Source organism: Salminus brasiliensis, chromosome 7 (assembly GCF_030463535.1).
Source record: "Salminus brasiliensis chromosome 7, fSalBra1.hap2, whole genome shotgun sequence".
Taxonomy (NCBI): Eukaryota; Metazoa; Chordata; class Actinopteri; order Characiformes; family Bryconidae; genus Salminus; species Salminus brasiliensis.
The window spans coordinates 20840446-20853351 of NC_132884.1; the positions used below are offsets into that span (position 1 = coordinate 20840446).

The 12906-nt window shown below is 40.2% G+C and overlaps 1 protein-coding gene across 2 annotated transcripts in view; it reads left to right on the forward strand.

The window, feature by feature from the left end:
* Nucleotides 1–3620: 3620 nt before the first annotated feature.
* atg4b (autophagy related 4B, cysteine peptidase) overlaps nt 3621–12906 on the forward strand; it is a 9488-nt gene continuing 202 nt past the window's right edge. Inside the window, exons 1-13 of one of the 2 annotated variants that reach the window (XM_072684070.1) lie at nt 3621–3674; nt 5090–5191; nt 5277–5348; nt 5625–5723; nt 5854–5955; nt 6102–6174; nt 6382–6461; nt 8044–8237; nt 8415–8493; nt 8624–8769; nt 11610–11666; nt 11754–11847; nt 12054–12906. The exon at nt 12054–12906 is cut by the window's right edge and continues 202 nt beyond it. In XM_072684070.1, coding sequence (XP_072540171.1) covers nt 3665–3674; nt 5090–5191; nt 5277–5348; nt 5625–5723; nt 5854–5955; nt 6102–6174; nt 6382–6461; nt 8044–8237; nt 8415–8493; nt 8624–8769; nt 11610–11666; nt 11754–11847; nt 12054–12127 — 1182 coding nt within the window. In that variant the 5' untranslated portion in view covers nt 3621–3664 and the 3' untranslated portion in view covers nt 12128–12906. The remainder of the gene's footprint in view (nt 3675–5089; nt 5192–5276; nt 5349–5624; nt 5724–5853; nt 5956–6101; nt 6175–6381; nt 6462–8043; nt 8238–8414; nt 8494–8623; nt 8770–11609; nt 11667–11753; nt 11848–12053) is intronic. The other variant, XM_072684071.1, reaches the window with a different exon arrangement.

Genomic DNA, 12906 nt, shown 5'->3' on the forward strand with positions numbered 1-12906 from the left:
TGAAAACAACACACTGCTTAGATTAGGAGCACTGTCGCTGTTGTGATTACAGTCAACATGTGGATTCATTCGCTGTGCGAGGACACACTGACACACGCAGGCTTCTGAGGGCAAATGTTAGGGCTTAAAGTTTTCCCATAGGTGCGGTTCACCTGTAACAGACTGAGGGGTTCATTCTAACAGTTGCTAAAAAGCTGGCAAATAGAGACACTATTAATTCAATAAATAGTAGACAATTATGTTACAGATAATATAATAAGATCAAAATAAGTGTGATCAGTGAAAAGAGGTTCTGTCGAATGTTTCATTTTAATCTTGAATTAGAAGAATACATGATAAAACTTGATATGATATGGTGTGGTAGACTATATTTTATTTACATGACATCTGTAATATTTTCTGATGAATTTGTGTATAATTTAGGGGCTATGGTCTTTAACTGTCTTTGAGGGCTTAGATGTAACATCATGCCTGGCTAAAGCTCAAGAACATGGTCTATTCTGTTCTACCGCACAACTTTTAGAAAGTCCGTAAATGATGAAACTCTGCCATCATGCGAGGAATAAAAGTATTGCAATGTCAGTATATTTCCACAGTCTGTCTGACTATCAAAATAAAAGTTGTGGACCTATGTCTTGGTTTAGTATCAGTCTTGTACAAAGTCATGTACAAGACTGCAGAATATTTTCATGTGAAGTATGCAAGGAGGTGTGCAACTCATCATGTCCTGTTTCTTTTAGATTCCTCCTTGCACACCTCCCATGAAACTCCCTGCAGCTCATGTGCTGATTTTTTTTATTTTTTACATTTTTAATTTTAGGTAGTAATAAATGTGGGGGTGTCTTAACTTCTTACAAGAATATTGCATTTTCTGTTATTTACCTTTCACAAATGATTTCTAAAACACTTGAAGTGTTTATATGTGTAAAGGAAATATATAAGAAGATTTATTAGTTTAGTTATATTACCTCTATCTCTCACTATTGTTTAAATGAAGATCAAATGTCTGTATGTTTTAAATATGTTAAAATAGATCAAAGGGTTTTCATGGGGTGTCTAACTTTTTCACAACTAAATTACCAAATATATATATATATATATATATATATATATATATATATATATATATATATATATATATATGTATACACACGTGGACAAAATGGTTGGTACCCCTCGGTTAATGAAAAAAAAACACACAATGGTCACAGAAATAACTTGAACCTCACAAAAGTAATAATAAATAAAAATGCTATTAAAAATTAACCAACCAGGCTTCAACAGAATTATTTTTTAAAATAATCTCATGAAACAGGCCTGGACAGAAATGATGGTACCCTTAACTTAATATTTTGTGTCACAACCTTTTGAGGCAATCACTGCAATCAAACGATTCCTGTAACTGTCAATGAGACTTCGGCACCTCTCAGCAGGTATTTTGTCCCACTCCTCATGAGCAAACTGCTCCAGTTGTCTCAGGTTTGAAGGGTGCCTTTTCCAGACAGCATGTTTCAGCTCCTTCCAAAGATGCTCAATAGGATTTAGGTCAGGGCTCATAGAAGGCCAATTCAGAATAGTCCAATGTTTTCCCCTTAGCCATTCTTGGGTGTTTTTAGCTGTGTGTTTTGGGTCATTATCCTGTTGCAAGACCCATGACCTGCGACTGAGACCAAGCTTTTTGACACTGGGCAGCACATTTCTCTCTAGACTGCCTTGATAGTCTTGAGATTTCATTGTACCCTGCACAGACTCAAGACACCCTGTGCCAGATGCAGCAAAGCAGCCCCAGAACATAACAGAGCCTCCTCCATGTTTCACAGTAGGGACAGTGTTTTTTTGTTGATATGCTTCATTTTCCCGTCTGTGAACATAGATCTGATGTGCCTTGGCAAAAAGTTAAATTTTTGTCTCATCTGTCCATAGGACATTCTTCCAGAAGCTTTGGGGCTTGTCAACATGTAGTTTGGCAAATTCCAGTCTGGCTTTTTTATGATTTGTTTTCAACAATGGTGTTCTCCTTGGTCGTCTCTAATGAAGTCCACTTTGGCTCAAACAACGACGGATGGTGTGATCTGACACTGATGTTCCTTGAGCTTGAGGTTCACCTTTAATCTCTTTAGAAGTTTTTCTGGGCTCTTTTGTTATCATTCGTATTATCCGTCTCTTTGATTTGTCATCAATTTTCCTCCTGCGGCCACGTCCAGGGAGGTTGGCTACAGTCCCATGGATCTTACATTTCTGAATAATATGTGCAACTGTAGTCACGGGACCATCAAGCTGCTTGGAGATGATCTTATAACCTTTACCTTTAACATGCTTGTCTATAAAGAGACAACTCTTTCCTTTGCTTCCTCCGGTCCATGTTGAGTGTGGTACACACCATGTCACCAAACAGCACTGTGACTACCTGTAGCCCTATATATAGACCCACTGACTGATTACAAGATTGCAGACACCTGTGATGCTAATTAGTGGACACACCTTGATTTAACATGTCCCATGGTTCATATTATTTTCAGGGGTACCATCATTTTTTGTCCAGGCCTGTTTAATGAGTTTACTTTTTAAAACAATTCTGTTGAAGCATGGTTCAAAATCAATGTCGGATTTTCATTTGTTAATTTTCATAGAATTTTTATTTATTATTACTTTTGTCAGATTCAAGTTATTTCTGTGACCATTGTGGGTTTTTCTTTCATTAACCGAGGGGTACCAACAATTATATATATTTGGTGACATATATATATATATATATAAATGAATACATTTAAAAAGCTAATTGTACATGAAAAAGAGAATCACATTATGGGAATACACGGTCATAATATTTCATAATAATTATGCTTTTGGGATGATTTGTGAGTTTGGTTAAAAAAGTGTAAAATTAGTTTCTAACATTAAAATGTTTTTGTATTTTCGGTTTGATGGACTTCCACAGACCTGAACACAAAACTTCAGTGCAGTTCAGATTTCATTCCTCTGAAGCTGGGGCTCAGTCTCTGCGCTTCTGCTGACACTGTGTTGACATTAAGGTCTTACACCGGTTTGCGCAACATACGTGACTCAGTAACACATCCCGATGGCTACGACCTTTACAGTACCTCGCCTACCCTGACAACAGATGGAGAGTGCTGCACGACTTGTGAATTATTATTTAAACACATTTTCTTAAGAGATCATAAAAAATAATTCAGCGTAAACATTTAGCAGAGTTCAGTTCAGGGACCGACACGTCCACATTCTTCAGCCATCTACGTACTGTTTACAGCGGGCGGTCCTGGAAGAGCGAAAACACAGCGCGTGTGTGGATATGCATTACTCATACTTAAAGTATGCCCAAAAAGGCCATCATGGACAATTCACCCACGACTGGCGTATTAGATAGAGTTTATCATATTCACACAAAGATGTAATGTTTTATATTTGCCATTATAACACAACTGTGTTTTTTTATTTTTATTACCGTCCAGGATAGTTGGAACCGCCCGTCTCACTATCAGGCAATTCTATTGGCTGAGAGGAATGTAGCGCCCCGCCCGAATGCAAGATCCGAGTAATTTCATGGGCTGGCCGCAACCATGACAACGTTGAAAGTCTTTTGCTATTGGTTAATGTCTGTGTCAGTAAGGGTCGGTCGAACAAGGTAGTGTGAAGCAGTGTCGGGATGGATGCAGGTAAGAAAACACCGAGCAAAACAATTACTTTGCATTTTTAAAGATTCAAGCCACTGTTTAATCGAGTCCGCATTGAAACCACACGCTTTGTTAGGAGTAACTTTTACGAGTCTGTTGCGGTGGATGTCAAGATTGTAAATAACGCATGTAGTGGATTTTTTTGGACACTGGATCCGACCAACTGCTCCTGGACTGGAGGAGCCCAAGCAGACAGATGTGGCATTTCAGTGTGTTTAACTTAGAGCCACATCAGCTAACACTGAACGTCCCCTTGTTAATAAAGAACAACAGCTAGCTACGTTTATACGCGTAAAATACGAGGTGTAGGTGTCGAGCTATACGTGCAGTACGGGTCAGTGCTGCTGATGAACAGAGTGGAGTTTATAAAGACTGCAGTGTTTGGTGTAATACATCTGTCCATACAGTGAAGTGCTAATGTGGTGCCAGCAGAGCCAGAGAGGCTGTAGTTAGTCCCCTTGACTGGAGGACATGGGTTTGCTTCCTGTGTTCATCCAGATCATCCACAGGGGGAGGGAAGCAGGACACAGCGGTTCGCTCATCGTGGCTGTAGAGATGGCTCAATCTGTTCCCTAAAGAAAATCACTACACCATAACAGTACAAATACTAGCTAGATCCTACACGCGATCATGGCTCTTTTCTGAATTTCAGCATTACTGAAGCATGAGAGTGCTTGTTTTGCTGCACAACTACAGCTCGAAGGCGTGGTTATTACAATCACTGTCCATGTCCATTCAGAGAAGTTAAGGGCCCTGGTGTTGGCTTGTCCCGTGTGTCCCATGAAGTGTTTTAGCTACATCATCAAGTGGCAACTCGTTGTTGTTCATGAGATCAGTGAATTAGTCTGGTCCTTTATGCCTGTGGACTATAATCCAGTCACCACACCAGAGTCGGATCAGATGATCAAGGAGTTTTGGTTATTTATGTGCCAGAACCCTCTCAGCTGGTTTCCAGTGCCAAGATTAAGCCTAAGCCTGGACTAGGGACTTTTAAGGCTGAAACCTTATTGACATTGTTGGCAGTGTAGTCCAAGACAAGCAGTCCATAACGTAACACAAAACTGCCACTAATGCAACCTCATTACACAGCTGAACACACTTGGAGGAGGATGTCAGCTAATAAACACACATGCTGATGCTGGTCCACACTGCCAACACTGAGAGATCAGGAGCAGAGGGAGGGTCATCCTGCCCACCCAGAGAGCAAAGGGCCAATTATGCCGTCTTGTTCTCTCAGCCACGGATAATTGTGGATCGAACTCAGTATACAGTATATAAACACAATGCATTATCTAGCCCAGCTGATTCCACAGTAGGCAAACCATTTTTCATAGTACAATAAAAGTACTACCACTACTAACCTTTTTTTTTTATTATTATTATTATTTTTCCCACAGCTACCCTCACATACGACACACTGCGCTTTGGGGAGTTTGAGGATTTCCCAGAGACGCCAGAGCCCGTCTGGATCCTGGGGAAACAGTTCAATGCACTAAAGGGTACGTTTTAATGAGGTCTCAGTGGAAGTAGAATGGAAGTATGGAAGTGTGGAAGTATGTTTCTGAGATCTTCTTTGTTTCACAGAGAAGGATGATATCCTGTCTGACATTACTTCACGAATGTGGTTCACCTACAGAAAAAACTTTCAGCCAATTGGTGAGTGTCACAAGGTTTCCTCACACTAATCATGAGGCAGGGGTAGTCTTAGTAATTCGTAAATCATCACACACACTTTCTTCACATCATGTGAATTTGTTAAGCAAGTCTTCGTGAGATTACTTATGGGTTTGTTTTTTTCTGACACTGACATGTAGACTGGTATCTATAAAATGCCAAATTATATCCAGTGCAAATCCCCCAAAAAGTCCAATTTGAACACCAGACTCGTCCTGGCCGATTGACTGCATTTGGGGTAAATTACATCTGTTGCAGGAGGGACTGGACCTACGTCTGACACTGGCTGGGGCTGTATGCTGCGGTGTGGGCAGATGATCCTTGCGGAAGCCTTGATCCGCAGACACTTGGGCCGAGGTACGCCCGTCTTGCACAGAAGTTGTCGGCGATTTGGTTCATGTTGTTTTTTTGGGTTTTTTTCCCCCTCCCTCCTCCTCCATCCATGTCTCAGCATGACATTAAAGTAATGTCTCATGTGTTTTGATAGATTGGAGATGGGTAGCAGGCCAGCGACAGAGAGAGGAGTACATCAGCATCCTCAATGCCTTTATAGACAAGAAGGACAGCTACTATTCCATTCATCAGATAGGTAAAATGCAGTCTAGCACTTGAGTAATATGTTGTTTTAATTACCTACAGTGCTCTCGCAGAGCTGTGTTCCCGGATCAAATATATTGACTGAACTAGCTCACAGTTGCTTACCCTTTTTTTTTTCTTTTTTTTTTCTTCCTTCAGCTCAAATGGGGGTGGGAGAAGGCAAGTCCATAGGCCAGTGGTACGGCCCTAACACAGTGGCACAGGTACTCAAGTAAGTTGCCGAGCCTCCTTGGATATAATTCATAAAATAGATTGGAGGTCAAAAGTCATAGTAATTCTATCTCATTAGAATTTAGACAGACTAATGTGCATCTTGGGACTAATTTGACAGTTTGTAGTTGTTTAGTTCTTGTTCTTCTTTTCTTTGTGTATGGGCCTCAACTATACTGACCGTGATGGTCTGTCTCACCTTCCATAGGAAGCTGGCAGTGTTTGACACATGGAGCCGACTGGCCATTCACGTGGCCATGGACAATACTGTGGTCATTGAGGAAATCAGTGAGTAGGCGTTGATAAAATGTGAATACTTAAAGCATCACAAACATTGGCAGTATGGGCTGGATTCCCAGAAATTGATTACAGTTAGTCCTGGACTTGGTTCTGGACAGCATTTTAAATAGAGATTTTCCACTGAAAGGAAAATATACTGGAATCCTCGATTAGGCTTAATCCTTGTCTGGGGAAACAGCCCTAAATGTCACAAAGAATTTAGACGGATCTTCTGTTTAAAGAACAAGGCCTAAGACACACCAAATTCCTGACATGGGTTTGCAAAGAAAAGCTGCAAAGATTAGACAGTTTATTCCAGTTGAATGTCTAAATGCTAACGGGAAACCTATTAATGTACTCTAGTTAATGTGTATGTGTGTGTATGTATGTATGTATGTATGTATGAAATAAGATGCACAGATTCTGATTATGAAACATAGCTAACAAACTTTTTGACATGTATTGTCAAAAAGGGGATGTTCTAAAGCAGTCGCAAACAAGCTCAAAATCATGGGCCAGTCATTGAGATTATTATTATGATCATTTAATGATTTCTTTTTTTTTATGCTTTGCATTTATTTAATCATCAACTTTGTACATTCATTCTTAATCTATTACTATTTTTCTATTTTTCTAATCTATTATTATTTTTTGAGCTAACCATAGATTATTATGACTTAACTATTCAGTTTATACAATCATTATAATCTACACTTAGTTCAGAAAGAATAAACATAATTGCATTTAGGCTTTAAAACCGGGACCTCCTCAACTACTTAACTACACGTTTTGAAAATGCAAGCTACGTGGTAAGGCTCTTTGTCACATGTGGTACTTTTGGAACTGAATGGATCACCATAATGTTTTTTGTAAATATTTTTTGCAGATGACTATCATTTGCATACATCTTAAGCTTGCTTAATATCACCATGTAAAAAGCCAGATGTCAGCTAGAAGGATAAAAAGTGCCCCAGCATTAGTCTCTTAAGCATTATGCTTCACTGAACATATGAGGAGGGGCCTAATTCGCAATTCAGGCATAATCGGCCAACATCATCACATAACTTTAGCTATATTCCTGTGGCTGAATGCATTCAATCACACGCCAGCAACATTCCAGCTTCTACTATAAAGCCGCCCCTGGAGAGTGGGGGCCTTTATTCTAGCAAAGGACGAACAGCTCCTTATGAATGCCCTTGATTTCAGTAGAAATGTTGGAAGAGCAAGTAGATACATTCGGACATGTACGTTCTGACATGTAAAAAAAAAGGTGATGCAGATGTTTCTGTGAGTGATGCCATTGAAGAGCCACTTTTGTAATGGAAATGTGAGTGTGTGAAGAACCTTTTTAACCTTTTCTTTAGACCTTTTAAAGGTTCTTCACATTCACATTTCTATTACAAACACGATTCTTTATTGAGGCAAAAGTGTACCTTTATTTCTAAGAGTGTAGCGTATCCAAAGTCAGTGAGGCTGAAAATCGGCTTGTGTCCAGTCTGTGCATTTTATTTAACGTCCGCAAAATGTCAGCTCCTTATGCACATGAGAATGCTCGCAGTGCTCATGGCAGTATTTGTTGGCTTCCTTTTAGAGAGGTTGTGTATGCCATGGTTGGACTTCGAGAGGGGTGCATGTGCAGAGCCTGAGGGACCCCCGGAGATGAACGGGTATCTGGAGGGGGCGTGTGCACTGGCTGAGGAGGCTCTCTGGAAACCACTAGTTCTGCTAATCCCCCTACGGTTAGGCCTTAGTGACATCAACGAGGCCTACATCGAGACCCTAAAGGTGAGTTCAAGCAACGAACAGGCACACAGTGGAAAGAGTACTGCATATTTACATTGTATCCAAAAATGGTCGTGCTAAAATGATCTCAGGACTGATGTTATTTTCTATTGACGTCCCTTTTCCCAACAGCATATCTATGTTCATATTTTTTCATATTTCTGTCAATCTTGTCCACAGCAATGTTTCATGATGCCTCAGTCTTTAGGCGTAATCGGTGGGAAGCCCAACAGTGCACATTACTTCATCGGCTTTGTCGGTAAGCATCGCCAATCTGACCGAGCCGTTCATATCAACAAAGCACTGGAAGAGTCAATTTTGAAGAGATACAGTGCTTACCATTTTAAGTCTACCTTTTGGCTGTGCCTCACATGTGCTGCCCCCTGCAGGCGAGGAGCTGATTTACCTGGACCCCCACACAACCCAGCCAGCTGTGGAGCCGTGTGAAAGTAGCCATATTCAGGATGACTCCTATCACTGCCAGCACCCACCCTGCCGCATGCACATCTGTGAGCTCGACCCCTCCATAGCTGCTGTAAGTAGAATTCAACTCATGTGGTCCATATTTGCACTGTAGCATATAGGTGTGTAGTAGCAGTAGGGTGGCTTCCAAAGGTCAATGAGTCCAGTCACATGGTCAGTAGACTGAGATTCTTCAGGTCGAGCAGTCCTTTTTTGTTTGTTTTTTGGGTCAGTCAGCATGCCCTACAATAACAGAATAAAAACATTAGGCGCTTATAGAAATGTACAGGGATAATATTTCAGTGAGGAGAGAAATCTAAATAAGAGGAATATAAATATATTGTAGCATGGGTAGCTGGGCTCACGTGCTGAAGGAAGATTGAAGAACAATCTATGTGACATGTGCTGGTGGTTAACTGATAAGAAGTGCTGAAAACTGAGGTGTGGTTGTTGAGTTTTTGGTAAACTAGGCTAGCTTTAAATGGGTCTCAGAAGTTAAATGCAAATTCTAAAAAATAATTCTCATCATTCAACATGATTGTATAGCTAGTCTGCCATTATCTGGGCAGATTTACTCACACACACACACACACACACACACACACACACACACACACACACACACACACACACACACACACACACACACCAGAATTAGTAGGCAAGTTGTTTTTGAGAGGATTCTTTTTATTATTGAACAACAGCAACTATGTTCTCAATCAACCCAAAAGACTCAAATATCAAAGCTTAATATTTTTGGAAGTTGGAGTGGTTTGTTTTAGATTTAGATCTTAGGAGGATATCTGTTTGTGCAGGTAACTATTACTGTGCAGAATTATTGGGCAACTTAATAAAAAACAAATATATACCCTTCTCACTTGTTTATTTTCACCAGGTAAACCAATATACCAACACAAAATTTAGAAACAAACATTTCTGACATTCAAAAACAAAACCAAAAACAAATCAGTGACCAATATAGCCACTTTTCTTTACGATGACACTCAAAAGCCTTCCATCCATAGATTCTGTCAGTTGCTTGATCTGTTTACGATCAACATTGCGTGCAGCAGACACCACAGCCTCCCAGACACTGTTCAGAGAGGTGTACTGGTTTTCCCCCCCTGTAGATCTCACATTTTATGAGGGACCACGGGTTCTCTATGGGGTTCAGATCAGGTGAACAAGGGGGCCATGTCCTCATTTTTTCACCCTTACTGGCCAGCCACGCTGTGGAGTATTTGAATGCATGTGATGGAGCATTGTCCTGCATGAAAATCATGTTTTTCTTGAACGATACCGACCTCTTTCTGTACCACTGCTTGAAGGTGTCTTCCAGAAACTGGCAGTAGGTCTGGGAGTTGAGCTTCACTCCATCCACAACCCGAAAAGGTCCCACAAGTTCATCTTTGATGATACCAGCCCATACCAGTACCCCACCTCCACCTTGCTGGCTTCTGAGTTGGAGTGGAGCTCTCTGCACCTTACTGGTCCAGCCTCGGGCCCATCCATCTGGCCCATCAAGAGTCACTCGCATTTCATCAGTCTTAAGATATTTCTTGGCCCAGTCTTGACATTTTATCTTATGTTTCTTGTTCAAAGGTGGTCGTTTTTCAGCCTTCCTTACCTTGGCCATGTCCCTGAGCGTCGCACACCTTGTGCTTTCTGATATTCCAGTAACATTGCAGCTCTGAAATATGGCAAAACTGGTGGCAAATGGCATCGTGGCAGCTTCACGCTTGATTTTCCTCAATTCATGGGCAGTTATTTTGCGCCTTTCCCCCCCAACACGTTTCTTGCGACCCTGTTGGCTATTTGCCATGAAACACTTGATTGTTCGGTGATCATGCTTCAAAAGTTTGGCAATTTCAACACTGCTGCATCCCTCAGCAAGACAGCTCACAATTTTTGACTTTTCAGAGTCCGTCAAATCTCTCTTCTGACCCATTTTGCCAAAAGAAAGGAAGTTGCTTAATAATTAAGCACACCTTATATAGGGTGTTGATGTCATTAGACCACACCCCTTCTCATTACAGAGATGCACATCACCTGATTTACTTGATTGGTAGTTGGCTTTCAACCTATAGAGCTTGGAGTAGGACAACATGTATAAAAAGGATGATGTGATGCTCATTTGCCTAATAATTCTGCACACAGTTTGTGTGTGTGTGTGTGTGTGTGTGTATATATATATATATATATGTGTTTTTTTTTAGTTTTTATTACCTTTAAAGTTAAATAGAAAAAAAAGGCTTCAGGCTTTGAGCTTGATATATACCAAAGAACATGTGCACTGCCTTGTCTCATTATTCCAGCAAATCCATATGGTAGCCCCACATTTCTCAGAAATTGCATTACATGCAACTGTCTTTCATTGATTTTTTTTTTTTTTTTTTATGCACAGAATGTTCATGAGTCAGATAAATTTTATTGTAATGTGGTCAAAATCATGACTGAGTCAGCTGACTGATTGCCAGAGTCGATATGAGCAGTAACACAAAAAAAATGAAGTCTAAACTTTATGTGGCCAAGCCGAATCCAATTTGTCTGGTACAACCCTACTCAAGTCACATACAGTCATACACAGAGTAATGCTTGGTGTGTAGCTTTTCATTTTTCTCCATTATGCATCAGTGTAGCCTACACATTTAGTGTCTGAAATCTGACTGTATGACACACGGTCACCTAAAAACAGTTTTTGTGAAGCTTGAATTTAAGCATAATTAAACTTATGTCTGTAGACTATAGATAATATTACTCCGTTTCAGTTTAGACTCTTTCTGGGTCCAGGAAGTAAGTAACTTTTGCCCATGTCTGTACATTAGCTACACGAAAGCAGCTATTTTGACACACAACATCTTGCCTGATTATCTGATGCGGTCACATTAATCTAAGACTGATCTCTTTTTGTAGGGTTTCTTCTGCCAAACGGAGGACGACTTTGACGATTGGTGTGCGCATATTCGAAAAGTAAGTCTTTATTTTAGAGTTTGTTTTTCAGGCTTGGTCTAGATCACTTCCAACAGCTTCACTGATTACCACACTTTGATTTTGCAGTTGTCAAGCTATAGAGGTGGTCTTCCTATGTTTGAGCTAGTAGACAGTCAGCCATCACATCTAATCAACACTGAAGTCCTTAATCTCACTCCAGGTAATCTCATAATTCCCATGGCTTTGCCTTCAACAGTTTGTTCATTTGTGATGTGGCCCTGTTTGTCAGATCAGTTGGTCAAATGTTGGGCTACAGTGCTATTTAGTCAAGGTTAAGATACATGATCTTTTTTTTTATGACTAAACTGAGAAATGTACATACTGGCCGTGAAGTATTTTATCTAACATTTGTGAATGGCTCCACAGATTTCTCTGACTCGGACAGACTCGAGCGTTTTTTTGATTCTGAAGATGAAGAATTTGAGATCCTGTCTTTGTGAGGGAGAGGAACGGAGTGATTCTTCAACTGACAGCTCAGTGTTAGACTCCCCTCAGCGGAGGTAAAGGAGTCCGAGAGGAGTAGTACCACTGACATAAATGCCTGCCTGGCATTGGGTGGCATAGGCACCTGCGTCAACCACAGCTTTCCGCTCTACAGCTATACTGACTGCTCTCTGTGTCATTCTGAGTAAACCCTGAGGTCCGAAGTCATCGGCACTCTCAGGATTATCTCAGTATGTGCATACTCACATTAACGTGTATCCATTTTGAGTCTTAACACTTATGCTATTTTCAAGTGATATGGTGCCTTTTACCCCCCTACCCTAATGCAGATATGCCATAACTCACTTTTGGTGGTCATCAGGAGCATGGCTGATCAGTTTTGATTTCGAGTGTGCTCTCGACCAATACTGCTAATATTTGATGTCTGTAGCAACTTGTGAACGAAAGCCAAGATGAAGAGGTTACAGACCAAGTAGGTTAGCTTGTGTAATACACTATGTTAAATATCTGTACACAGGTTTATTTTAAGATTATTTATTTACTTAACTGTTAATTTTAAGTAAGAGAAAAAGGAATAATAATAATAATAAAAAAAATCCATAAAGAACCATGCTACCTTTTTTTTGGGTTGAGTACTGCACTGTTTCTTTGTCTAACTTAAACTAGCCTGTGCCATACTGATGACAGAAGGCTGTAAAAAAAAAAAAGAAAAAAAAAAAGGAAACAATAATAAAAAATAAAAAAAAATAAAAAAAAACAATACTTTGCACTGCAC